At 39.6% G+C, this 27,268-nt stretch overlaps 1 protein-coding gene across 1 annotated transcript; it reads right to left on the bottom strand.

The window, feature by feature from the left end:
- Nucleotides 1–151: 151 nt before the first annotated feature.
- On the bottom strand, nt 152–22,258 carry LOC110161181 (bile salt-activated lipase-like). Its single transcript, XM_020925896.2, has 11 exons — nt 22,193–22,258; nt 13,543–13,690; nt 13,184–13,303; nt 12,379–12,576; nt 11,628–11,758; nt 10,118–10,225; nt 5,741–5,855; nt 5,040–5,226; nt 4,333–4,536; nt 3,279–3,488; nt 152–338 (listed from the first exon to the last, which is right to left on the bottom strand). Exons 1-11 carry the CDS (start codon nt 22,256–22,258, stop codon nt 152–154), a joined length of 1,674 nt encoding a protein of 557 aa, XP_020781555.1.
- Between the last annotated feature and the right edge of the window lie 5,010 nt (nt 22,259–27,268).

Genomic DNA, 27,268 nt, shown 5'->3' with positions numbered 1-27,268 from the left:
TAAAGGGGAATCAGTTAAATTCACTGACCACAGTACTTTTATACACACATTTGGTGATAGCTTTTGGTAATAGGTGATATTCTTTAAGTCATAGCATTTTAAAAGAACACAAAGCGGTAGTCATTTCATTTTGGTGTATGGCAGATCAGTTTTATTCAGACTTTGTTGTGTTGGGCAGGCTGGGCAGCACGCTGGCCCAGAAGTGCACAAAGCGCAATCTCATATTCTCATGGACAAAGCCATGGCCCATGTCATGGCGGATCTCTAGGTACGGGTCTCCACCACTCTGGAACTTTGGCCAAGTGACAGGGACCGCTGAGCCGCCCTGGTTTGGGTCTCTGAGGAGGAACAAGGAGAAAAGTTACTAGAAAGTTTGAGAGCTGAAGAGGTTTCAGTGGTGAGGTATAATTGAAACCATAGACTGTATAAATGGACATAGCTCACCCACTAAGTTCGCATGTGAGGGCTTCCGGCTCCTTCTCACCCTAGCTCCCATTGACTTACATTGGAATATTGTTGTCCTCTCTCTGTAATTGCTGCAGTGAGCCTTGTCATTTTGGGCTTTAACCCACTCTACATGATCCTCATATTTTTCTTCCACTATTTTGTCAGTTAAAAAAATCCTATTCATAATACAGAGCCTGTAACCACTAACATCTCGTGCTTCATTCACACGGAGCTGACTCTATGGGTGACGTCACTCTCGCTTAGTCCACTGAAAGAATTATCCACTGAAAGAAGCCATGCAAGCTGATATGGAGAGCACATCTTATTGATGCTCCTGAACTTGAAAAATGCACAAGAATGCTCGCCAGACGTTTGGCTAGAAATAATTCCAGTGCTGTGTGTCTGGGGCTTTTTAAATCTAAAGAAATAATCACACTCTCATTGTAAAGTCATATTATTTGTTGCAGATGTAAAAATAGGGGCTGTGTTTCCTTTCTTTAAACTTAGTGTTTATAAGTAACAGCACAGTAAAATGGGACTATGTTCACTGATTTCATGCGGCTATTTCTCAGAGACTGTATATATAAATGGACATATCTATTCCACATTCCAAAAAGGGAGCTTGCATGCTGCTCTCCCAGTTCCTGCTGACCCTGGCTCCTGTAGACTTACATTGGAATACTGTTGCTCCTCTCTTTATAACTGCTGCTGTGTCATTTTGGTTTTAATATGTTCGTATTAACCCGCTCTACATGATCCTGGTGGTGGATCATGTCGCTCTTTTGTCCATCAAAAAAGTCCTATTCATAATATGGAAGCTTGCTTCGAATTTGCTCCTGTAATCATTAGCTTCACAAGCTTAATTTGAGTGGTGCTGAAAGTAATGGGTGACGTCACACTCGCTTAGTCCATTTTTTTATACAGTCTATGCTATCTCCACAGAAACAAATAACATTTTTTCTTTTGAGAAGAGAAACAGCAACAAATACCACTGTTTACCTCTATTAAATGCTGTTAATGAGTAGAATTGTATTGGGTTACATAAAATTTGTGATTTTCTAAGATAAAAGCATGTATGGCAAGCCATTTTAACATTTAAATGTGAAGCTAGATGTGTATTGCAGATATCTCTAACTCAGTTTTCCTAGTCAAAAAGAAAATTTTGGATATCTGCAATGATATTCTTCCCATCCGTACTGTCATTTTAGACATCCACAACGGCATTCTTCCCAGGGCTAATGACGTTAGCTTTGCCATTCCACTGTATGGGTTTCATAATTATGGATCCACTATTCAGTTGTGGATATCCACAACATAAGTTATAGATATCTGCAACTGAATTGTGGATATCTGTAATTCCGGTTTGAGATATCTACGATTTGATTCTGACTAGTGATAACTCAAGTTCAAGATATCTTTAATTCACCTGAGTTCAAGATATCTACATGCTCCTTTCCATTTCAGATATCTTAAATTAAGTTTTGACCCAGCGAAATGAGTGGAATTACAACTGGTCAAGTGATGTTGTACCTCAAACTGGGGTGTGGGATAGTCATAATTTAGATTTTAGATATCTTGTAATGAGTTTTCATTAGAGATATCTGCAAGTGGATAGCCGTAAATTTCATTGTGTGTAGTCAAAATATAATTACATATATCTTGAATTGGAGTTTTGATGAGGTGAAATGACATTGCAGATATCAGTATCTTGCTCTGTATGCAAATGATCCCACTTTAGGCGGGAGTGGAGTATTTCAACATGACACATGTATGTTAACGGAAAGTTAATTTATCAGTAAGACAGCCAAAATGCATCTTGGGGTCTTTTCGTTAATGCGTTTCAAATTATATTGACAAAAACAAATTTTAATTCTGACAGTTGTTTAGCTTTGGGACAAATGGCTTTTTGGATAGATTGGTGCACTGCTAGTAGCTAGAGGCAATGTGGTGCTTTCTGTTTCATGATGTCATAATGATGGTTGAGCAGTGGTGGGCCGTCAGGGCCTGCAAGGCCTTCTCTGCTGGCTCTACGCCTGTCCTTTTCGCCTGCAGTCACTCACGTCTAAGCGGGCGCACCTCCGGGCACATCATGATGTCCTTGTTTTAATAATTAAAGAGGCCGCCTTGACAACAAGTGGCCCCATCCTTGACTACATGCCTCCGAACCACGTGAATTTTTGCAAAAGTACGGTCTTCGTATGGAATCTCTCAATCTTCATGCTACTACTGAAGGCCCAGGTGTGAAATGCACGGTCCGCCACTGCGTTTTAACTTTGAATCTGCCTAGTCAAAACTGAATAACCGATATCTGCAATTGTGATTTATGATATGTGATGAGCTTTTCAGTGACGTAATTGCATGTATCTGTAATACCGTTTTACCAAGTCAAACCTGAACTGAAGATATCTCTAACTGTCATTTCATCTAGTCAAATTTAGATATCTGATATCTGAAATGATAATTCTCACTATCCAAAATGAAATTATGCCTAGTTGGAAAGACATTGTTGATATCTACAATGTTAATTCCAGATAGTCAAATTTAGGATTTAAATGTTAAAGTGACTTGCCAAAAGCATGTGAATGTAAACAAGTTGGAACCCTGTCATATCATCTCTGCATCCCAGGGCTACATGAATGTAAGATTTGCAGCTGAGGGTAGAGGCTAAACTGACGTCAGAGAGTGGAATTTGAACCACCAACCTTCGAATCAGTGAACAAACACTCTACTAACTGAGCTACTAACCCAGGCAATAATATCTCTATGGAGACAAGCTTTTACTAAAAAAGTTCCACAGTGTGCCTTTTAAGTGACATGAACAGAGAGCATACCCAGTTTTGGCGAAGTTGGTCCAGTATGCGATCATGTAGTTAGACAGGTCCCTGTACTTGGACGAGTACCCCAGAGGAGTGGAGAAAGGCTTCCCAAACACGTACTGCAGGTCGTCCCCATGGTCTGCTCCCATCCAGTCGGGGTAGGATGAGATCAGGGACCCAATGCGGGTCGGCTGAGAGAACAGGTATGAATATGTGCGCCCAGTTCTGTGGAGGGACACAACAAATAGACTTACACTGATTAGTGTTTATAAAGATTAGTACTATTACTTAAAAATAACATAACTTAAATATAGCCGCAAGTGGCGATGATCAGCCCTCGCTCGATCCTATGCCGCACCCATGCCACGCCGCACCCTGGGCACGCTGAGCCCGGCACATCCCATGCCCCACGAATGCAATTCACCCCTTGATCTAACTCCTAAATTAACACTAAACCCTTAATCTTAACCTCGTTCACGATGTCAAGTGCGCCCTACGTTTTGGGGTGAACAATAACAATTAGGCCGCTGTCGCGGCCCACGGGCAATGCCACCATGCCATGTCAGCGGGCACCAGTCATTGACATGTGAGTGCAAGTGTGTGTTTGGAAAGGGGAGAGCGCTTCACGCTCTGCGTGCACACTGAACAATAGCAATAGGCACTACGCCACCCATGGCATTCGGGCCTAACTAGAACTATTGTAGTGTTCTAAGAAACTGTTCAAGTAAAGGTAAAAAAGTATTTGGGGAAGCTACCACACATGTTAGAATTTAAATGTAAAAGTAACTGTCTGGAGTTCTGGATATAACATCTCATTCATAAATCAGTTTATATTGTCAATATAAAGATTTTGTCAGCTTGTACATACTCAATGAGGAAAAGATAACTATAACTTTTAATCAAGTACTGTTAAACTGTCAAATATAAATTAGAAAGAAGTATGGTGAATGAAAACTACTCTGAGAAGTCACTTTTGTTTTAAAAGTTGCATCCCCACAAACCTGACTGGAGGAGGATGGATATCCTCTGGCCTAAACCTTACTTTTCTAAGATGTAAAATGGTTCTCACGTGGCATGTTGGGCGTGGAGGTACAGAGCAGCCTGAGTGGGCACCAGGAAGATGTAGTCTGTCCCAATGGCCACAGCGGCCTTCTTGATGGTCTCGCGGCTCGGATTGGTGCCCCAACTGTTGGAGTAAGTGGCGAAGGCTTTCTCCATGCCAGCCTCACCTTTGTCTTTGGTGTATGAGCCCAGCAGTGTCTTCAAGTCATCACTGTAGCAGACAGACGAGAGCAGCACAAAATAAGAGGAAATTATTGCCAGTCTTGGGCCTAGAAGGCACATGCTTGTTTATCGTGTGTATGATTTAATTTTGTATATTGTGTTAGGATGCTCCCTATCTCAGTGCATAGCAGAGGTACTTTTAAATAAAGTTATCATAATAAAATAAATGTGCATCTGTTATTTTCCATATTTTTCCTGTCCTCTCCATGCTACAGCATGGTTCAGTTGGGCTAGTGTGAGCGCACCCTTAAAGTGTATGTTTTTCTAAATATTTCTTGGGTCTAAGGACTGGGGAAGCTCTGGAAAAGTTATCCATTTCCTTGTTTCCTGTGACTGCTGGTTAATCTGCTTGTCTGTTATTAAACAATGACTGTTTCATTGTTTGACTTTCTAACTTTCTATTGGTTAAATCACCCATATCACATATTGTAACCTTTTCCAATATTGTGCAGTCCTGGCTGAAATTTATAAACAGTCAATAGCCTAACTCACATGGGCGTATCCACCAGCATGGAGTTGATCGAGGGGATGTCCACAACAGTGAAGATATGTCCGTCCATGTTATTGATCCCAGCGATGTAGTCAATCTCAGCAGCGTTGTGGAACAGATTTGAGGGGTGGTCCGGCAGGAAGTCTCCATCCACCACCGCAGAGAGAACCAGGTTATCCACCAGAGGGTCTGCATGTGGACACACTTTGGATTAGGAATGAATTATGTGTCAAAAATGTAATACATTTTACACACATCCAGTGTGTTCACTGTGAACATAATTGGATCTGAATCTAATGATGGTTTAGGGACTTAAAAACAGCGCAGGAAAAGTCCATAATACTATGATGTTTACAGTCCAGATAAAGCACAAACAGAGCATTTTTCAGTGGTCAAAGAAAATGACTTTGTATTGATGGATTAATGAGACTAGCATGAATAAGGCAAAATACAACTCCAGGTATGAATTTGATAAGGGGAAAATATAACATGGCTGAAAGCTCAAAAAGTAAAGTATATAGATGGTTATTATCAAACTGTTGAGAACTGCGGTCACTGTCGACTGGTTGGTCTGATGGTAATGCAAAAAGGTAGAGACAAAGAACTGGAGCAAAGTCAGAAACCTAAGAAAATAAAATAAAAACTAAAATTTAATTAAGGATTTGTGAAAAACAATGGGCAAAATATAACAAATATGAATTACGAGCAGGGGAGCTTTGATTGTTAATGGTCCCTGCCATGGTGAGGCGCACAGGGTCAATCGTCTTGAGACAGGCCGCCATACTGCTGTCCGTGGAACAGTTCAGCTTCACAGCCACCTGATACACACACACAGAGAGAGAGAGAGAGAGAGAGACTTAGGGTGCTTTCACAATGACAGCAGTCGGTATGCACCAAATGTTCCATTGAACCAAAAGCTCTCAGTTTGGTTCATTTTCATTGGTGTAAAAGCATCAATCACACTTTGATCCCCATTAATCAAGCGGGCCAAGACCTCAGAAAAGAGGTGGTCTCAGTCCGCTTGACTCCACATGGTCCAAACGAACTATTCGAAATGCATCATGGGAGGAAGGCTCGAATTCCCAAACTGAGTGTGCCAGCAGGATCCTCAATTTCCAGTCACGAACGGAGCATGAATTGAGCGCGCGCCCAGGTGGTGGGCCCCCGTGCCCCGGTTAAGGGGTGTGATGGGGGCCAGGGTTGGGTCCTGATGCCTGGGAAACCGCGTGTGCCAGACATCAGCCTTGGCTTGGGGGGATAGGGACCGGCTCATGCCGTCTGTAACCCGCAGAGGGTCTCTGTGGGAAGACGATGCGTTTTGGCCTCATTTCCCAGAGGTCTGGCATGTGGGAGAGCCTCAGCATACCCGAGCCAAATGCAGTCGAACCCACTGTGCGCAGGAACCTTATACGTCAGCCGGACCAATTTTGGTTCATTTGCAGGTGTGAAAGCGGACCACACTGGATATGCTACATAATACATAACAATTTTATTGCCTGGTGCGGACCAAATAATCAAACTAGTGGTGTGAAAGCTCCCTTGGGGTTTGGAATGAAAAAATACAACTGGACTATGGAACTACCCTGCACTTAGAGTTAAAATAAATAGAGTTTAGATAAATAATATTACATACATACAGTATTACTATGAACTATGACTTGTCAGTGCTTTTAGATGCATTTAGAAGACACAAACAAGTTTATGGATAGATCACACCAGATTATAAAATGGTCATCATGTCAAAGATTTTTGTAATTAAGAATGAAATGTTTAGGCCCACCTCAAGCTTCCTCCTTCATTTTTTTAATTGGGACAGTTCTTTTCAAAATCAGCCTTTTGGTGACAGGAATGACATTTTTTTTTTAAATGTTGGCAGTTGATAGTTCATGCTGGCTACAGAGCAACATTCTGTACATATTGACAGTAAATTGCTTGTAGATTAGCTATCGATTAATATTGACTGGAGAACAAAATATTTGGATTTATGCATAAAAACTTGGCAACAGGAATGATGTGACAAAAATACCCTCCTCCAAATTTCCCCAAAACCTTTAACTAGATCACATATAATAGAGAAAGAGAGGTCTTTCTCTGTCCAGGTTGTGGGAAAGGCTCTTTTGAATGCAACACTTTCTTGCTGATGGTGTTACTGTAATGTAGATTTATTTTATGGGGGATGATAATGACGAGAAACATAAATATAAGTATAAAATTATAAATATTTTTTAAAATACATTACTTTTGACTGAACCTTTTCAAAACTATGAGATTAGATTATAGTAGATTACTAGAGCAATAAGAAAAAACTATACCACTTTTTCTCAGAAACGAGTGCGAGTCTCATTTTGAGTATTGCTGATACCAAGGGACTGATACTAATACCAGACATTATTTATACAGAGCTTCTATTACAATAGTATATCTCATTCACTGTTTCATTATATAATACAGGTCATTTAATTATAGCATGACCTACTTTCACAATTCATGCACAAAGTAAAGAAAAGTGTACTGTCAGATCCACAGTATGGATTTTGGGCAAATAAATCAACATCCTTAGCACTCATTGACAGAGTTGAGCAAATCACAACAAACTGGAACAATATGGGATTAGGGGCATCGCTTTACAGTGGCTCAAAAGTTATCTGAGTGACAGAAAACAATATGTAAGCATGGGAGATTTCAGCTCAAAGTGCCAAACTACTGACTGTGGAGTTCCACAAGGGTCTATATTGGGTCCAAAACTATTTATTCTTTATATTAATGATTTGTGTCATGTGAAATCTGTATTGTTGGCTGATGACACAAATTTGTTTTGCTCTAAAATCAATCTGCAAGAATTAATGATAATAATAAAATAACATTTATTTAATGTTTAATGGAAACAAACTATGACTTAATATGAACAGAACTAAAATGATGTATTTTGGAAATAAGACAAATAATACAGAAATCAATTTAATTCTTAGGTATTACAAAGGACAATCAAATGAATTGGGAATCACACATTAAACATGTATTAGAAAAACTTAGAAAAAACATTGCAGTACTTTTAAGAGCAAAAAAAAAAAAAAAAAAAAGCAAGTTCTGTATCATACATCACTCCGCACCCTTTACTGTTCACTAGTACTACCATACCTCACATTCTGCACAGAAGTTTGGGGCAGTTACATAACAAATTAGCATCAGTTAGTTACACTCCAAAAGAGAGCTTGTATACTCAAGGCTGGAAACCTGGATCATACAGCACTGCTATTTCTAAAATTACACCTAGTGAAATTTTCAGACACAGCTTCCTTTCAAAAAAGGCCAATAATAAACCTCTATTTAAAAACATTCAAAAAAAATGTTGTTAGTAATTTGAAAGGCAAACCAAATTTCAAATCAGTGAGTGCGTGAACAACTAAGAACCGCGTTTGTGCTTCAGCGTGTGGAATTAGAATATGGAACAGTTTGTCAGTGAAATTAAAAGAAGGTGTAAATATAAAGCAAAGTTCAAAAATAATTATAAAAAAAACTGTAAAGACAAAAAATTGTCTTTATGAGATATGAAAGAAATGGAGATGCTAAGTAATGCAGAAGGACTGTATGTATGTTTAATAGAAGAATAATGTAAAAAAAAAAGTGAATTGTACATATCTTTATCAAATGGAAAATAAGGAATACAGAGTATGTTATTTAACACTGGGGAAAAGGGGTGGGAACAAATAAGTTTATACTTCCACCCACTCCTTTTGAACATGTACTGTCTAAATTATTTTATATAAGGATTATGAATCCTCATGAATGGTTGGTTTTCTTATGCTTTTTATTATGTCCTGATATCGTTTTTTTAAAAGTCCTAAATATTTCCTTAGTTCATGTGACAGTCACATGTGATTAAAGCTGATCTTAATGTCCAGAACAGTTAATGTGCATCTTTATTGTCCAGTCCTGTGTTCAGTGCACACTGCTCAGCTGAGAGACAACCAACACCCAATATTAGTAACAATATCAGTGCATCCCTTGTCTGTCAGCAGTAAGATTGTTACGACCCAAAAAATTTGAGTCCCAACATATTTAAGAAAGGGCACGGAAACCAAAGTAGAATTTTAGAGTTCTTTTATTTTTGTTTGTGCAAAGATGTTTAAACTCAAAAAAAGAAACCCTACCTGTGCCCAAACCAAAAGTAACAACGGAAAGGTGGACCTGGTGAGCTGGCCAAAAAGAACAAAAGGGTGCGACACCGGGCCAACCCTATACAGGGCCGTAGGAGCCGGTGCCAGCACCTGTAACTAAAGACAAAAAAAACAAAAAACACGAAAAACAGGACAGCCGGTCCCACCAGGTCAAACAAAAGGCTAACGGCTAACAAAAGCTACCCAAACGATGGAGCAGGGGAGCCAGCAGGGCGTCTCCCAGCGCAAGGCGTGCGCGCTCCGGTACCTGCGGCGGCGGCAGTGGACGAAGAGGAGGAGAGAGCGAGAGAGAGCGAGAGAGAGCGAGGCGGCGCCGGGCTTGCGCATTTAAGGCCTCCTGCCGGAAATGAGCACCAAAAACACTACAAAAATATAATTAACTTACAAGAACAAAACTTATGCTACAAAAAAATATAAACAATAAAAAGAAAGCAGGGAAAAACCAAAAAGTGCCCAAACATAACACCCCCACCCAGAGTCACTGAATAAAAAAATGTGATGGTGTGGAAAAAAAAAAACACGCTCCACCCACCGTCAAATTATTCAGTGCATAGTAAGTGCATGGCAAGTTTTTTCTCTTTTCTTTGAAATTTAAAATCTACAGAGCATCCGCGATTACATTCTCTTTACCGCGAATATGAGAGATACTCAAGTTGAACTGCTGAATACGGAGGGACCAATGCATCAACCGACGGTTTTATTTCTCATGCGGTTCAGAAAGACTAGAGGATTATGGTCCGTGTACACTAGCACAGGCACACTGGAGCCACCCACGTACACTTCAAAGTGCTCCAGTGCCAGAACTAAAGCCAGGGCTTCTTTTTCAATGGTCGAGTACCATCGCTGATGTTTATCTGATGTGCCCAAACGTAACAAAGATGTTGACTGCAATGTGTTCTCACCTCCTCAGCAAACCTGCGCGGGTTCTCGTTGATGCTCCAGGGACACAGGGCCACCCCGCTCTGAGAGATGGCTCTGCGGAACAGGCCCTTGTTGTGTGGACTCAGGGTCTGCCACAAAAACATTAAAAAAAAAACAAACGTAATCCATGGGCTACACAATATATTGCAAATGATCAATATCACAATATGTGTTCAAATCAACTCATGGTGTTGTTTAATGACAGTCTGAACGACACAGATCTGATTTTTTCAAATGCGGACCAGGCCACTTGGATATGTGCTCCTGAAACCGATACATATCCGATCTTTTGACATGCGACTTCAGTCTGAACGGCCAAAGCGCATTCATCCACCTACACGTTATCAACAAGCCACAAACATCACTATTCTACGTTACTTTCAACGGACGTCGCTGCCACTGCCCCACAAAACACCACGGCCAAAAACCTCGTCCTTCTCCTTCTCAATCTCCTCCTTAAAACAAGTAAGTTGTTCATGTTCTGGCTCCGGTACAAGAGGAACTTTAAAATCTCCAGGTGCTCAATGCTCGCGTCCATGTTTGGACAACTTCCGTAAACACAGAGCACGCTCGCTGCGGTTGACATCATTGTGTCCTTCAGTATGCATGTGGGACACTTTTGGGCCATTTAATGTTCACACTGGAGATACACATATAAGTCACATTTAATTGGAAATGTGAACGACCTCACAATAACATCGGATTATACAAAAAAATCCGAATTGAGCGTTAAGCCCTGCAGTATGAACGTAGCCTAAGTTATTTAGGTTTGGTCAAACTTCATATTATCACAAGCCTATTCTTTATTTCTTAATAATGTCAACTATATCAAAGCCAGTGTGATTGGTATTGGCTGTGTCTGTTGTGAGCATAGACTGTATTTATAAATGGACATAGGTAAGGCACTAGCTTCCGCATTCGAAATAGGAAGTTTGTATGCAGACACTTCCAGCTCCTTCTGACCCTGGCTCCCACTGACTTACATTGGAGTATTGTGTCTCTTTGAAACTGCTGCTGTGACCCTTGTTATTTTGATCTTAAAATGTTTGTATGAACCTGATCTACATGATCCTATTCATAATATTCATAATACAGAGGTTCCAAATTCTCCCCTGTAAGTGTTAGCATCGAAAGCTTCATTTGAGTGGAACCAATGGCTATGGGTGAGATCACACTCGCTTAGTCCACTTCTTTATACAGTCTATGGGCCATATTGGTATGAAGCGAGCAGATAATCAGCCTCAAAAATCACGATCTGAGCACCTCTATGATAAACCAAAAGTGGCAAAGGAGAAATTCAATTTGTGCTTTTTCAATTTGGACAAAGTTTTTTTGTTCAAATATATTTCGCATCCAAGCTGCAAAACTTATTCAACCAAATAAACTTTGTCTAGTATTCAACAAATTGAATTTCTCCTTTGCCATGGATTCTACCTGGACGAGGGATTTTTCACATATAAACCAACAGCAATAATAAAAGATGGAGCAAACCTGGAAGCTGACACTAGCGCCCCCTGCAGACTCTCCAAAGAGGGTGATGTTGTTGGGGTCTCCTCCGAACGAGCGGATGTTCCTGTGCACCCAGGCGATGGCAGCCTGCTGGTCCCACAGGCCGTAGTTTCCTGAAAAACCATTATATTAACAGGACGTCCCACCAACAGTGAGCACTGTGCATGGGTTATGTAAAGCAGTGAGAGGAGGAACAGTGAGGTTTCTCCTGTTTGACTGTTGCTCTGCTCATTTTGGAGGCTACTGCTTTTATTCAGAAACACACCATAAATAACTGTATTAGGCCATAACTTCAGAATTCACTACTGCAAAAGATAAGGCCTTAATATGTAATTAAACAAACTATAAACTGATTTAATTAAAATACGCAAACTTTAAATTTAGCTGTAAGATAACTGACAATGAAGTATTAATGTATAATATATAGGTCTATACCTAATACTTCATACTTTACACTTTAAAATATCATATGTATGTAAGGAGATGTACTTTACAAGTAATTCAGTCCTGATTTATGAGCATCTGTGATGGTGCTGAATCTGGTCATGTTTAAACTAAGGAGCACCTCATGATGTCACTGAGTTATAACTTTTATAAACTTTTGGTATGTTCTTGAGACAACATTTGAACTTAAATGTCTGACTTGATTGAGCACACTGCCAAGAAACACATCAGAATGAGATGAGTCTGCTGTTTATAAATGAATGGGAAAAGAAATCAAAGAAAAACTCACCAGGCAGATCAGACTGTCCGGTGCTCAGGAAGCCCAGGGTTCCCACACGATATCCCAGTGACACCACAATGACATCCCCCCTGTCTGCGATCTCCTCTCCATCATACATGTAGTTGTGCAGGAAGTTACCCCCCATGGAGCTCCCCACCAGGAAGCCCCCTCCATAGATCCACACCATCACGGGCAGGTTGGTGGAGACTGAAACAAGTGAGTTTTATGAGTTTATATATCTGAAAAGTGTAGTGTGTATATTCAGATATAGGGATATGTTAATATTTTGTCAGCCAACTTGTCAGATTTTTTTCTATTTCATTTCATAATTACATCACAAGTGGTAGATGAGAGATTCAAGGATGATGGATAAAGTAAGGTGACTAGTTTTTGCTGACAATTTTGCTTATTTTAGTTTATAATTTGACATCCTGGCTGGGTGGAGAATTTGACATTTTGATGCTGAGATTCATGACACATTCTCATGTGTCCTCGTCTTAGTTAATGAATGACTACTGCTCCTATCCAGTCACAAAAATGTCCAAATACAGTCCATGTTTCATAGTTTTTCTGCTTGACCGTATTATTGTGCCTTGACCCAAGTGCACCTTCATCTGCAGTGACAGATCATGCATCTTGTAACCTCACTGAACGAGTGAGAGTGACTGGGATCCAGAACTTTTAATACTATAGCTATTGTTGATGAACACTTCATTTCTATAAATAGAAAATTGTCAACCCTTTATTGCCACACATAGAAAGGTTCGGGTGGCCCAGAAGTCAAAACCAAACTCATAGTTTTGCTGCTGTTTACCTTGAGCGCCGTGAGGGACCCAGATGTTGAGGTAGAGGCAGTCATTAGAGCCACTGGTGGCCGTCATGGGCGTATTCAACTGAAGGCAGCGAGGTTTGTAGTCTTTTGTAGTCAACACACCTGAGGAAACAGACACAGTCAGATTGTGTGTATACATATATATGTGTGTGTGTGTGTGTGTGTGTGTGTGTGGGGGGGGGGGGGGTGTAGTGAATGTGAAATGTGAAATCTGGATCAAGAAAATGACACTTTTCCTCATACACAAGACTCTCACTTCACTTGTATTTAATGTGTTAAAACATTTGTAAAGCCAATAACTTGTATGTTCCTGTGATAGAGGAGCATTAGTGTGTGCTCACCGTCCCAGCCTGGATGGCGTTTGGGTTTCTCGAAAATTCCGGGGACATCAGCGAAGGGAATTCCCTTGAACACATCCATGTACCTTCCGGAGGTCAAGTAGAGGTTTTCCCCCTCCACCAAGCCGCCCTCCGTGGAAACCACGCCCAGCTGTACAGGGAAAACATCATTACAGCTCATTACAACCTAAAAACTATATGAAACTATTACACAGTTTAGGTGAACTATGTCACTTTTCTGACTCGGGTTTTGCCACCTGCTTGTCTCAGCGTTATTGTTTTGACATTGAAATCATTTATGAAATATTTCATGTATTTTGAGAAAATTTTGGACATAAATGTAAATTTTGAAGAGTCCTATCTTTTTGTCAACTTGCTATCCTTCCATCCATTTTCTTCCAATTATCTGGGGCTGGGCAGCAGTTCAAGTAGAGACTCTCAGACTTCCTTCACCCCAGACACTTCCTTCATCTCCTCAGGGGGGACTCCATAGTCCTTCCAGCATGTCCTGGGTGTTCCCCTGGGCCTCCACCAGGCGCCCAAAAGGCATCTGTAATAGATGCTTGAGCCACCAACTGGTTCCTCTCAAAGTACGATACGATAATCTAATAATTTGTTACCCAGGCTCAAAGAAATTTATTCAAAGAAAGTTATTTCTGATTCTAATTTCTAATTATTTCTATCAACAGCAACAATGTTGTACTGGGGATTACACATCAATTAACAGTGTTCTTATTAGGACAAAATTCAATTAACATTAGCTTTAGAAATTCTAAATATTACAATGGTAATTGTATGCAACTTAAAATACTACAGAGGGACTACAGGACTATTTAGTTTGTGAAAAACGTGCAGAAAAGCAATGTCAAAAGTTTGACATTTTATCTTGTTCTGCTGTTATGATGCTTCGAGATTAAAATAGTCGTCATGACTTTCCGCATTTTCCAATCACTTTCGCTGAGAGCCATCCCAGATTGATAAGGTGCAGGACTCTACAGAGCTCCTGCATGACTAAATCTGACCGGGACGCCATGCTGGCTGTGGTGGATTAGCTGTAATGAATGGCACCGAGTCCACTTTTGGAATTTCTTTGTTACTAAAGGAATTTGTAGACAATGATTTATCTTAAAACTAATCAGATTAAACATGAGTGACCCTTACCTGGCACGGGTGTGCTTTTAAAGAGAATACTGTAGATTGCGTAGATTTTGCCGTAATTCTGCAATATCTGGACATCTGGTTTACTTTCTTATATCATCAGGCTATTATAAAGCCCGGTGCATATAACATCTAGTGATACTGACCGTTTAAATTATGTGAAATTGATAACAGAAGAGCCCTGCAAGGCATAGTCAACACATCCAGGAAGATCACTGGTGCACCACTCCCTGCAAGACATATACACCACCTGCCCCACTCGCATATACATCACCTGCTTCACCCGCACATACACCACCTGCCTCACCCACATATACATCACCCGCCTCACCCGCAAAACTATCACAATCGTGTGTGATGCAAGTCACCCTGCACACAATCCGTTCAGCCTCCTGCCCGCCAGGGAGGAGGTACAGGAGCCTCCGTTCCCGCACCACCAGACTCATTAACAGCTCCATCCACCAGGCTGTTAGGATGCTGAACTCTCTCCCCTCTATAACCACCAGGCAGCCAGGAAGCAGGAATCTGCATCTCTCTAAAGAAGAACTTTGGACTTTTCCTTTTATTGTATTACTGTTTAATTTAGAAGATTGACAGTCAAAACATAATTAAAATTTTTCATATGTTCATATGGAAATTTAGCAATAAACATTTTGAATTTGAATTTGAAATACCATGTGTTCTGACAAATGTGCAGATTTTGTAGCTACATAGCACCTAAATCACTCAAAACACACAAATATCATTGATTTAACTTTGATTTTATTTTCTATAACCTACATTTCTAATCAGTCAATTAACATTAAACATATTAACAGAGTTAAGCTAAAAATATCTGGGATTGTTTCTCTTCGAGCTACTCTCGCTCAGCCTCATTAATAGACTATTTAATGCTAATCAACAGTACATAAACTTAGTTTTTGAATTGTTATGAGATCATTAAATCATTCAAATTAGACCAGAGATGAGGGGTCCACAGTGTACGGAGGAGGTGCGCCTGCTGCAGGTAACAGTAACTGTGGGCATCACTTCCAAATGGCAGAGCAGTCCAGAGGCATTTTCTCTGTGCACATCAGCTAATTTTCATTCAATCATTTTATGTTTCAATTTGCACTCATAATTTATCACTTAGCACCTGGCTTCCCTAAACTGTTATTTATGTACTTACAAATGCTTTGAATTGCCATTTCACGGTTTAAGTTGCAGATAACATACTTTAAATATCGTAAAGCACAAATTACAGATTTTACTGTCAAACTGAATGTGTGGAAAAAAAAATAAAATAAAAAAAGGGTCAGTGTAACACCAGTAGCATCTATTTTAATTGCCATAAAAGCGTATTTGTTCATCTTCAGTCCATGTTTTGTTAGCTTTGTCTGTTTTGTTTAAACAGTTTTTTGTGGAGTTCCGGTGGGTAACATGGATGGAGTAGGTGTAGTGTGAGTGTGCTCCGGCATAATTTAGAACTTATTTTTTCATTAAGACCCCTATAATCTTAATTTGAATGTATATATTTTAGGAGAAGATTCCTACTACCCATTTGACCCAACCGGGAATATAATTTCTCTCACAATGTCGCCTAAAAGCCAGAGAACTGCCGAGATGGAGGAGGCGAGTGCTAGCACTAGCTTGTCGATAGAAGCCATTTCAGCCCTACTGGAAAAGCACCGTGAAACTTTGTCAGCTGAATTCAAGTCTTCGCTGACTGGACAAGAAACTAAATTAGACCAGTACAAACTTTTGGTGGATGACCATGACCAGCGCATATCCTCTTTGGAGCTCTCGTCTGACGACATTAGCCAACGTGTTAGCGAGCTTGAAAACGCCATTTCTTCTCTCCATGATGACAACGCGAAGCTTAAGGCCAAAGTTATTGACCTGGAGGATCGCAGCAGACGCCAAAATATACGTATTCTGGGCTTGGCAGAGTCTACGGAGGGGGGACGCCCGACTGACTTTTTCTCACGGCTGCTTCAGGATGCATTTGGAAAGGACACAGTGCCATCCCCGCCAGAGATCGACAGGGCCCATCGCATAGGAGCTGCGAGGCCGGGCCAGGTGCACGGCCGCGGCCAGTCATTCTCCGCCTGCACCGGTACCAAACGAAGGATCTCCTCATCAGAGAAGCACGATGCAAAGGGATGTTTGACTACCACGGCCAACAGATTCGCATCGTGGAGGATTACAGTGCTGAAGTCATGTCCCAATGAGTACAATACAGGGATGTGATGGCGGAGCTCTACAAGCGGGGTCTAAAGCCCGCTCTGCTCTACCCGGCTCGTCTGTGCCTGAGGCTGTCCAACGGTGTCAAGAAGTGGATCGGCAGTGTTGAAGAGGCACAAAAATACATTGATGACCATACCTCCCGACAGCTCGGTCCTACATAGATGGAGCGACTGGACTTTTCCTAGGATTCATCTGCCGTGTCATAAGACTGGGTAAATTACGGTAATCGCCGTCACTGGCGACTTATTTATGTTCTTTCGTTATGTTTACGTGCCGGAGTTCTTATTAATGTATAGGCAATGTAAACAGTCAGAATTTGTTGTCAGTTTACCTTTGATGACTGTCCAATCTACCTTACTTACCATTTTATTTTGATGTTTGAACTATATTACTATTTTGTTCAGGTTTATTATATTGTAAAGTAGTAATCATTACAAATAGTACCTTGGTCTTTTGTTGTGGTAGAATTAAAATATGCTTAGAGTATTTACAATTTTTTATTTTTATATTTATTTTTGGTATATTTATTCTTATTAAAGGGGGCTGTTATTTTAATTTTATGTAAAATGTTGGAGCTTTTGTAGTTCGATTTTTAAGCATCTGGAGGACAGGATATTTGAAGATTTTTTACTTTATGGAGCTTGCTGCTTTTTTGATAGCAGCTGTCTTTTTTGGGAGGGGTGGGGGGTGGGCACCTGTCACCGCAAACAATGGTACTTTTTTAGGTAGAAGTGCCGGTCACTTTGCCTATTGCTGGTCACCAGGTTGTTGTGAACAATTTTATATCATTCTACATATGCACTGTGGTGAATGGTCTTAACATAGTGAGCTGGAATGTTAAGGGCTTAAACCACCCTGTGAAATGGAAGAGGGCTTTCTCACATCTGAAAAATCTCAAGGCCAAGATAGTTTACTTACAAGAAACCCATGTGCACACCTCAGACCTGAGTCGTTTACTGCGCTGGTCTGGTCAGTCTTTCCATTCCACATTTCAGGCTAAGGCTCGAGGTGTTTCTATTCTCATTTCTCAAGATATTCCTTTTGAACCACATAATGTACTGTCAGATAATAATGGCTGATATGTTATTCTTTCAGGCAAATTGTATAATACATTGGTTGTCTTAGTTAATGTGTATGCCCCGAATGTGGATGATGCTGATTTTTTCAAATGTTTGTTTTCGTCACTGCCAGATTTGACTTCATATCATCTCATCCTTGGCGGTGACCTTAATTGCTGGCTGGACCCTGTTCTGGACAGGTCCTCGAGCAATCCCGGTACAATGAATAAGTCGGCCTGTGTTATTAATGATTTTCTTACAGATTTTGGTGTTTGTGATGTTTGGCGATTTTTCCATCCATATGACAAAGAATTCTCTTTTTTCTCCCAAGTGCATCATTCATACTCTAGAATTGACTATTTCCTCTTAGATAGTCAACTTTTGCCTTTTGTTCATGCTTGTGAGTACCAACCAATTGTTATATCTGATCATGCACCTGTTACACTTTTAGTGCAGCTCCCTGGCTTTCTTCCTGGATGCAGGCAGTGGCACTTTAATTGAACCTTATTATCAGATCCCAAGTTTGTAAAATTTATTGAGAAGGAAATAACATTTTTCATACACACCAATACTAATCCGGATATCTCCTTTCTTACTCTATGGGATACTTTGAAAGCTTACCTGTGTGGTCAAATCATTGCTTATACAGTCAGGATGAAATGCAGTTCAAGCCAGGAACAAAGCAACCTCTTGCAGCGAATAGGTGAAATAGACAAACAGTACTCTCAAAATAAATGTCCCGACCTATATAAACAACGAGTTGAATTAAAAGTTAGATTTGACCTGCGCACGACCTACCGTACTGAACAACTGTTCTTGAAAAATGAAACCAGGTTCTATACATATGGTGATAAGTCAGATAAATTGTTAGCCAATCAGCTCAGGGGTTTTAGATCTAAACAGGCCATTTCAAAAATTAAATTGGGCACTGGTCAGATTACCACAGATCCCTCAGAAATTAACACGGCCTTCAAAGAGTTCTATACTCAACTGTATACTTCAGAATTCAGTTCCAATTTAAGTGCAATCCATACTTTTTTTGACAAACTTAACGTTCCCACACTTTCAACAGATTTTTCAAGAAGACTGGAAGAGCCAATTTCTGAATTGGAAATAATTAAAGCCATAAATACAATGCAGTCAAACAAATGTCCTGGCCCAGACTGGTTTCCGTCAGAATTTTTCAAAACATTTTCAAAACTACTTTCACCATTATTGTGCTCCGTTTTCTCTGAATCTTGTAAATTAGGTCATCTACCCCAATCCTTTTTGGAGGCTTGTGTGATACAAGCTTATAGCTAAAAAAGGAAAAGACGTGACAAACTGCTCTTCATACAGACCCATATCTCTTCTTAATACAGATGCTAAGGTCCTGGCAAAAGTGTTAGATGTGTCAGACAGGAAAATATCCTCCAAACTATTATATCCAAGGACCAAACTGGTTTTGTTAAAAACAGGCAGTCCTACTTGAACATTAGGCATCTTTTTGATATTTTGTACTCTGCCCAGGAAGACCGGCCTGAGTGTGTCATTTCTATAGATGCAGAGAAGGCATTCGACCCTGTCGAATGGCCATATCTTTTTGTTGTGTTGGATAAATTTGGATTTGGACCCACCTTTATTTCATGGATCCGATTGCTCTACTCTCATCCCACTGCTATGATTCTTACTAATTCCCAACTGTCCAGGCCCTTCAGATTGTATCGTTGGCACCCGTCAAGGGTGTCCTTTAAGCCCTATGCTTTTTGACTTGGCCATAGAACCACTTGCTATAGCACTTCGTACCTGCAATGGTTTACTTGGAATCTGGAGGGGGGTGTGGAGCACAGGGTCTCTCTCTATGCTGATGACCTTCTGCTCTATGTGTCCAACCCAAATAAATCTATTCCTACCGCTCTAACGCTGCTCAGCCACTTTAGTAGCTTTTCAGGCTATAAATTAAATATTAGCAAGAGTGAGCTATTTCCAATTAATAACAAAGCACGGATCTTGGATTTTTCAAATTTAAACTTTAAAGTCGAGTACGACAAGTTCTCATATCTTGGGGTTATTGTCACTAAAAAGCACAAGGACCTGTTTAAAGAAAATGTTGCTGCTCTGTTGAAACAGACCAAGCAGTTGATGTCCCAATGGTCACCCTTGTCAATGTCCCTAGTGGGCGTAAGATCCATCTTCAAAAATCTAAACTGCATGGGGGTCTTGCTTTGCCTAATTTTCGTTTCTACTATTGGGCGGCCCACCTGAGATCTTTGGTACATTGGTCATACTATTACGATCAGTCCGATCGTCCTGACTGGGTTCTGTTGGAGCTTTTTTCACAGAATCTTTCTCCTTTGGCCTCGGTGGGCTCTGCTCTACCTTTACCCTTCATTACATTATTTGATAATCCAGTAGTCAAACACTCTTTGAAGGTTTGGGGACAATTCAGGAAGCATTTTGGCCTGGCCGGTTTTTCACTCTGGAGCCCTATTCTTAACAATCATTTATTTAAGCCATCAGTCATGGATGCAGGTTTTCAGAAATGGCATAGAGAGGGTGCCAAACGTTTTAAAGATTTGTTAATAGATTGTTCCATAGCATCATTTTCACAGCTGAAAGAGAAGTTTCATCTTTTAAATTCAGACTTTTTTCGTCATCTTCAGATAAGGCATTTTCTTAAAACACATCTATCCAATATTCAAGTTACTACCCATCAGATACTGTGGATGAAATTCTGTCATTTAAGCCATCCAAGGGCCTTATTTCTAAGCTGTACAATATCATGCTAGATCTTAAAATCCCACCTGTGGATAAATTTAAAAACGCTTGGGAGGAGGACTTAGGTCTTTCTATACCTGATGATACCTGGTCCACTGCTCTTAAATGTATTTACTCATCTTCTTTCTGTGCTCGGCACACAGTTAATTCAAAGTTGTACATTAAACACATATCTCCAGGGCCAGACTATCTTCTATGTATCCTGAAGTTAGCCCATTGTGCGTCCGGTGTGGCCTGACTCAGGCGTCTCTCAGCCACACGTTTGGTCCTGCTCATGTCTGCAAACCTACTGGAAGAACATTTTTAACACTCTATCCCAGGTATTCAGTATTAGGTTAGAACCAAACCCTGTATTGGCACTTTTTGGTGTTTTGGAGGATCATGTACATTTTAGTGCTACCAAAAAATCTTCTTTGGCTTTTACTTCGCTTATGGCACGCCGAGCCATTTTGTTCAAGTGGAAGGACACTAACCCTCCTTCACATTCACAGTTGTTGCAAGATGTCATGTCCTGTCTAAAGTTAGAAAAAATTTGATTTTCCCTGAAACAAAATATTGGTGCATTTGAGAAAACATGGGGCTATTTCCTGCAGTTGTATTCAGCTCTTTAAAAAGAATAGAAAATGAATAAGCTGTGGTATGTGAATTAATACAGCACCTGGTATAGATATTCTACCTGTGCGGTGACAGGGTGGGTGGGGGTTTGGATTTGGGTTGGTTTTTTTTTTTTTGTTTTTTGTTTGTTTTGTTTTTTGTCTTGTTGCTTTTTTTTTTTTTTTTTTTTCTTCTTCTTCTTCTTCTTCCTCTCTCTCTCTTCCATCTATTATAATTTGTGCCATTTAACAAGTGGGTCTGTTCTGGTGGGGAACTTGCAACTTGGACTTCTTTTTTTTTTACCAGCTCTGCAGAACTGACATTTGTGAATTTGTTACCTGCCAGTAGCATATATAAATGTATATATTTGATGTTTTGAAAACAATAAAAATATTTTGATTTTTTTTTAAACTGTTTTTTGTAGTGGGTAGAGTATAAATATATACTGCTTAATTTTAATTTATTGTTTATGGATATGCATTTTATAATATTAAAATAGAAACATGTAGAAATGTAGATATATATTTAAAGCCCAATATTTTCAATAAAGTGTAAAAATGCAATTTAAGCTAGTTTTCTGATATAGGCTCTTAAAATTGGACACATACCTTATTAGGCTTGATAGATTTTTTTCCCTAGACACACACATGCACATTTATTTAGAACCTGTCCCTTTGCATTTCTGTACAGCTCATATATTACTCTACAAGATCTTTAATTCATAAATGTAAAATAAATAATGATAAATACATAAATGGAAACCTGTTTTGCTCTGAATCTAAAGAAAGAGATCTAAAGAAATGTATTTTAAATTTTAAATCTAAATTGTAATAAAAATAAAACAAATTCAAATGACTTACCGAAACAGCTGAGACGGCCTCCAAAAACACAGCCACAGCCACACAAATCACAAGCAACGTCATCATGTCCACAGTAATGACCAGAGTGGAATCCTATTGGCCCTTTATACTCCATATACTGACCCCCTCCTCTCACAGAGCAGCATCTGAGGCTCGAGGGAGACTGTTCTCACAGAGCTAATGTTTAACCACTCAATAATATCCTCACCTGCCTGTCTGAGATGTTATGTTAATATGAAGGATGGTTTAGAATAGGGTTGCGTTCAGAATTGACTGATGTCCTGATTTTAGATGGGAGGCATGGGCTTACATGACTCTATGGGAGATTCTCTGTTTTTGAAATATCAAAATTTCCAACCTATTTATGTTTTATGTGGATAGGCCCAGTAATTACAGAGATATTAAATATAAACCAGGTGAAGAAATCTGCAGTCTGACTGGTCGACAGTTTAGTTCCACCATAGAATTCTGACCTGCCCTCCAGCTCTGTTTAAACTATAGATCTATTGAAGAAAATTCATTTTTATAGGGACTATAGAATGTTGTGCTGTCACATGAGCACACTTCTGTTGTTACCTCTCTAGATTTTCAATGAAGGCAACAAAACTATGGACGAACACATATAGAATGTAATCATATAAAAGGGGTGAAATAACCTTCCTCCAAATAGCCCTTAAGCCATGTAAATCAATTTGACATTTGCCTGGAGCCACTTCAGACACGCAAATTAGACTCTGTTCACAACGCACACATTCTCCTTGGTTGCCTCCTGTGTCAAGGCACGGGCATGTTTGCTGCCAAGTGGAAAGCAGAGGGGAGACAGTGAGGTGTGGTCAGGGGAGGAAGCTAAGGCAGTGCCTTTTGGGAAAAAAGAACTGCCCAGTGTCAACATATATAAATATATATATATATATATATATATATATATATTAGGGGTGTCACATTATCGCGTTAATTGCGATTAATTAATTACAGTCATATTTAGCGCGTTATGTTTTTTAATCGCGTTAATCTCATTTTTAATTCCTAACTTTACTGTTTCTGTATGCGAGTTGCTTTATTATAAAATCTGTTTTTATGTGTTGTTGGGACAACAACACACACACACACACAAACACATTTATAATTTTGTTTATTTCGGTAATTCCACTCATTGCCGGAAAGCCACACAAAACGCGCGCAGTAAGAGCGATGTAAACATCATGTTAAAGCTGGCGGCGTCAGTCACACAATGGACGAGGTGGAAGAGCCAGTAGAACAGAGGCAGCAGTGCACAGGTAAAAACACATTCGTGTCTTGGAAATTCTTCTCCCGACGTGAAATATAAAAGAAAATAACAAATATAAAATCGCCTACAACTTAAATGTCACTGGTGAAAACAACTTGCATAGGCTCATGATGTCTGCACTACTGTCCTATATAGTGACCTGCCACATGAGGGGACACGCACACACAACACACACACAACACACAACACACAAACACACACAAACACAACACACACAAACACACACAAACAAACACACACAAACACACACACACACACACCTTCATCATCGTCATTAACCTGAGAACGCGCGGACCACGTTTCTTGCCGTAGTTACTGCGCGGACACCGACGTGCTCCCGTGCGCCGCTTATGTTTTCTCGCGTACGCGGCGTAAACCGCACTTCCTCCTGTGAGCCTCTAAACCAGAACTAACACCAAGACTAAAACCGGGACTAACCCAGTCCAGGACTAAACCAGGACTAAACCAGGACTAAACCAGAACTAAACCAGGACTAAACCAGAACTAAAACCAGGTCTAAACCAGAACTAACACCAGGACTAAAACCAGGACTAACCCATTTCAGGACTAAAGTAGGACTAAAGTAGGACTAAAGCAGGTCTAAACCAGGACTAAAACAAGGACTAAAACCAGGACTAACCCATTCCAGGACTAAAGTAGGACTAAAGCAGGTCTAAACCAGGTCTAAAACCAGTGATCTCATATATAAAGCATTTCTCTATCAATAATATTTTTAATCTGGTTAAGGAAAGACTGGACTTTTTATTGTCTTTAAGTAGACAAAAGTTATTATGTTCAGATTTCCTCGTCTTTGCTACTTTACAGCAAACAGTTTCTTATTCATTAAGACTTGAGCTCAACAGCCAAATTGGAGAAATTTGTTAAACAATAAATGACTTTATAAAGTCACTTTTTTTGTTCTATATCAGTCTTTTGATCTGCCACAATAATGTAATAATGAATTTAAATGAAAATACCTCAGACTGAAGGCTTTTCTCAGCAATTTTTAGGTGAGATTAAAAAGAGATTAATTAGATTAATTAATTACAGATCATAATTAATTAATCTCTCAATTTTTTTTTATCGCATGACAGCACTAATATATATATATATATATATATATATATATATATATATATTATTTTTTTTTTTTGCATTTATATATAAATGCAAAAATAAGAAAACCACGGTAAATCAAATGTGGATTTAAAAGCACAAGTCTGGTATTAGCCAGTATTTTTCTCGTGGAAAACAGGGTGTGAATTTCGCCCGGTTAAGCGCTGCACAGGTGAATAGGTCTGGCCATGAAATCGTGTTGGATCTTGGAGTCTGTCTGGTCTGTGGTTTTGTTTAGGGCCTGGCTACATGGCACACGTATTTCACCCTACGAAGAACATAAACACTGCAACTTTTAGACGTGTACTTTTTAGAATGAATTAAAAGTGAATGAGGACTGCCACACTGCCTGTGCTAGGCATGCGTATGGAGCAGCACGGTCTGCGCAGGTACATGTTAAAAGAATCCAACTTATTTTTTGACGCTCTACGCAAGCATAGGTGCGTATCCCATCAAAGTACATAGAGAGCATTTATCTATCCATCCATACATATTCTTCCATTTATCCTTTGAAATGAGTTGAGCTGCTGTCTCACTGCGGTGAACATCCACACTTGGAGCAAGCTGAAATACTACAAGACAAGATATTTTTACAACGTATACAAGCAATTGTACCACTGGAGCTACGTGTTATAGTGTGCGGAGCTCCCCGGTCTAATCTTGGTTGTATATGGGGAGAGAGATTGGCCCATCACGGGAGCTCTGTCCACACAGGGAGTGGGGAGAGAACTCACCTGGAGCCACTTCACCTGTGTGGGTTATAGTTGTGAAGTGTAGCCTGGGGATCAGTGGTACAGGTCGGGGGACGCTAGTATCAGGAAACACAAATGCACAGGGCTCTTCAGCATGTCTCGGAGAGGCTGGAGCTCTCTCTTCCAGACACTCATCACCGAACCAGAGTTAGATAAGTACAGACAACCTGTCTGTCTCATTTGCAGGAGAACTTTATTGTTTTATAGATAAAACATTCTTCTATGTGTGGAAATCCTGGAAGAGAATCTAAAGTTTATGGATCAGAAGACGCAGTGGATGAAATGTTGCTATTTTGGATATATAAACAGGTGTTTTCTTCTTTAGTGGCATGGTAAGTCATGCATGTTTTGTTCTTTTAACCTTTGTTTTTGCCTGTAAACATTTTCTAGTTAGAAAGGGTTTCTTAACGTGATACTTGAATATCAGAGCAAAACCGTTTGATTTATAAATTTGAGCCTTCACAAGGTGAAAAAATATTATTGCTATTATTTTTAAATTTATTTTCAATCCTCATTTCATCTTTGTAACTGCTGGAGTTCTGACATTTGACATGAATGTACCTTAAGAGTTCATCATGAAGTTCATCGAGAGAAAACCAAGTGGACGACAAAGACTGGTTACTTTGAGGAATCTGTATCTAAAATAGCATTTAGAGTTATTTAACTTTTGTTTAATTTGCTACATAATTCCACTCATCTTGCCTCATATATTTGATGTCTTCACTATCTATTTACAATGTAGAAAGTAGAAAACATAAAGAAAAAAAAAAAAAACTGAATGAGAGTGTGTCCAGACCTTGACTGGTGTATGCTAGAACTGCATGATTTGGGGAGAAATATCGAATAATTGTGATTTTTCTGGCACGTATTGTGATTGTTTTTAGATTAGTGATCAGATTTGTGTTTAATGATATGATTTTATTTTGAGCACGTCCAGTACAACTGACAAAAAGACTAAAATAGAATATGAATTGACAAACTAATACAACAGTCACATTTTAGAACATATGTACAGAGCTAATCTACAAGGCTGACAGTTTGATACAGATGAAGTCACCCATTCAAACTGCAATGCATATCTGTATGTATGTATTTATTTGACACAGGGACAGTGTACATAAATGAACATATCATTGTGTAGATACACAGACACTGTCACCCTAAAAAATGACAGATTAAAACAATGTACATACAAAACAATTTACAACTATTACATAGCCCTGACCTGGACATTGTACAGCTCCAGGGCCACATACGACCCTTTGTTAGACTCTGACTGGCCCATTTAAGATGTTACATAACAGAAGCATAACATATTTTATAATTTTACCTCATACATCATCTAAATCTGCATCTGCTTTTATTTTAGTTTTTTTTTTTTTTTTTTTTGTTTTTTTTGTTTTTAATGCCATTTTTGTAAGACAACCTCACTATTTCATTGCTTAGTCATAACATAAACTCTTATCAGTCTTACCAGTGTGTCAAAACAATGCTATTTACTGCTTTTTATAAAGAAATACAATTAATATTATGCTGAATTGAGTTAAGCATTTTGGCCCTCCACAATATTTTCTGTTTCTCATGTGACCCTATAGAAAAAATAATTGGGGAAAAAAAAAAAAATGTTCACAAACAATCAGAGCATACTGCTTAGACTTTGAAAAACAGAAAATGAAGAGCTCAAAGACAGACATGAACTGGAGACGGCACAAAACAGTGGCAGTGTCAGTGTGAGCTGTGCTGCTTCTCATTTAGCCATTTCTTTAATGGGTCTTAAAGGGCCCATATAATCAAACCTCCTTGTCAAAGCCTGATCTCGTCAGATCTCAGAAGCTCAGCAGGGCTGGGCCTGGTCAGTACTTGGATGGGAAAATCAGGTGTCACAGTGAGGCAATGTGCTTCAAGTTTCTTCACCTTGCA

This window comes from Boleophthalmus pectinirostris, unplaced genomic scaffold, assembly GCF_026225935.1.
Source record: "Boleophthalmus pectinirostris isolate CB_2022bp ecotype Guang Dong unplaced genomic scaffold, ASM2622593v1 HiC_scaffold_18, whole genome shotgun sequence".
NCBI lineage: Eukaryota > Metazoa > Chordata > Actinopteri > Gobiiformes > Gobiidae > Boleophthalmus > Boleophthalmus pectinirostris.
This window is presented reverse-complemented; position numbering and strand designations above follow the sequence as displayed.

What these genes read in the sequence shown, in the direction of transcription:
- LOC110161181 (XM_020925896.2), bottom strand. Translation starts at nt 22,258, where the DNA reads ATGATGACGTTGCTTGTGATTTGTGTGGCTGTGGCTGTGTTTTTGGAG. An exon ending in AGGCCGTCTCAGCTGTTTCG is followed by an intron (nt 13,691 to 22,192) that starts GTAAGTCATTTG and finishes TTCCCTGTACAG; the next exon opens with CTGGGCGTGGTTTCCACGGA. An exon ending in CTCCACGCCCAACATGCCAC is followed by an intron (nt 3,489 to 4,332) that starts GTGAGAACCATT and finishes GTCCCTCCACAG; the next exon opens with AACTGGGCGCACATATTCAT.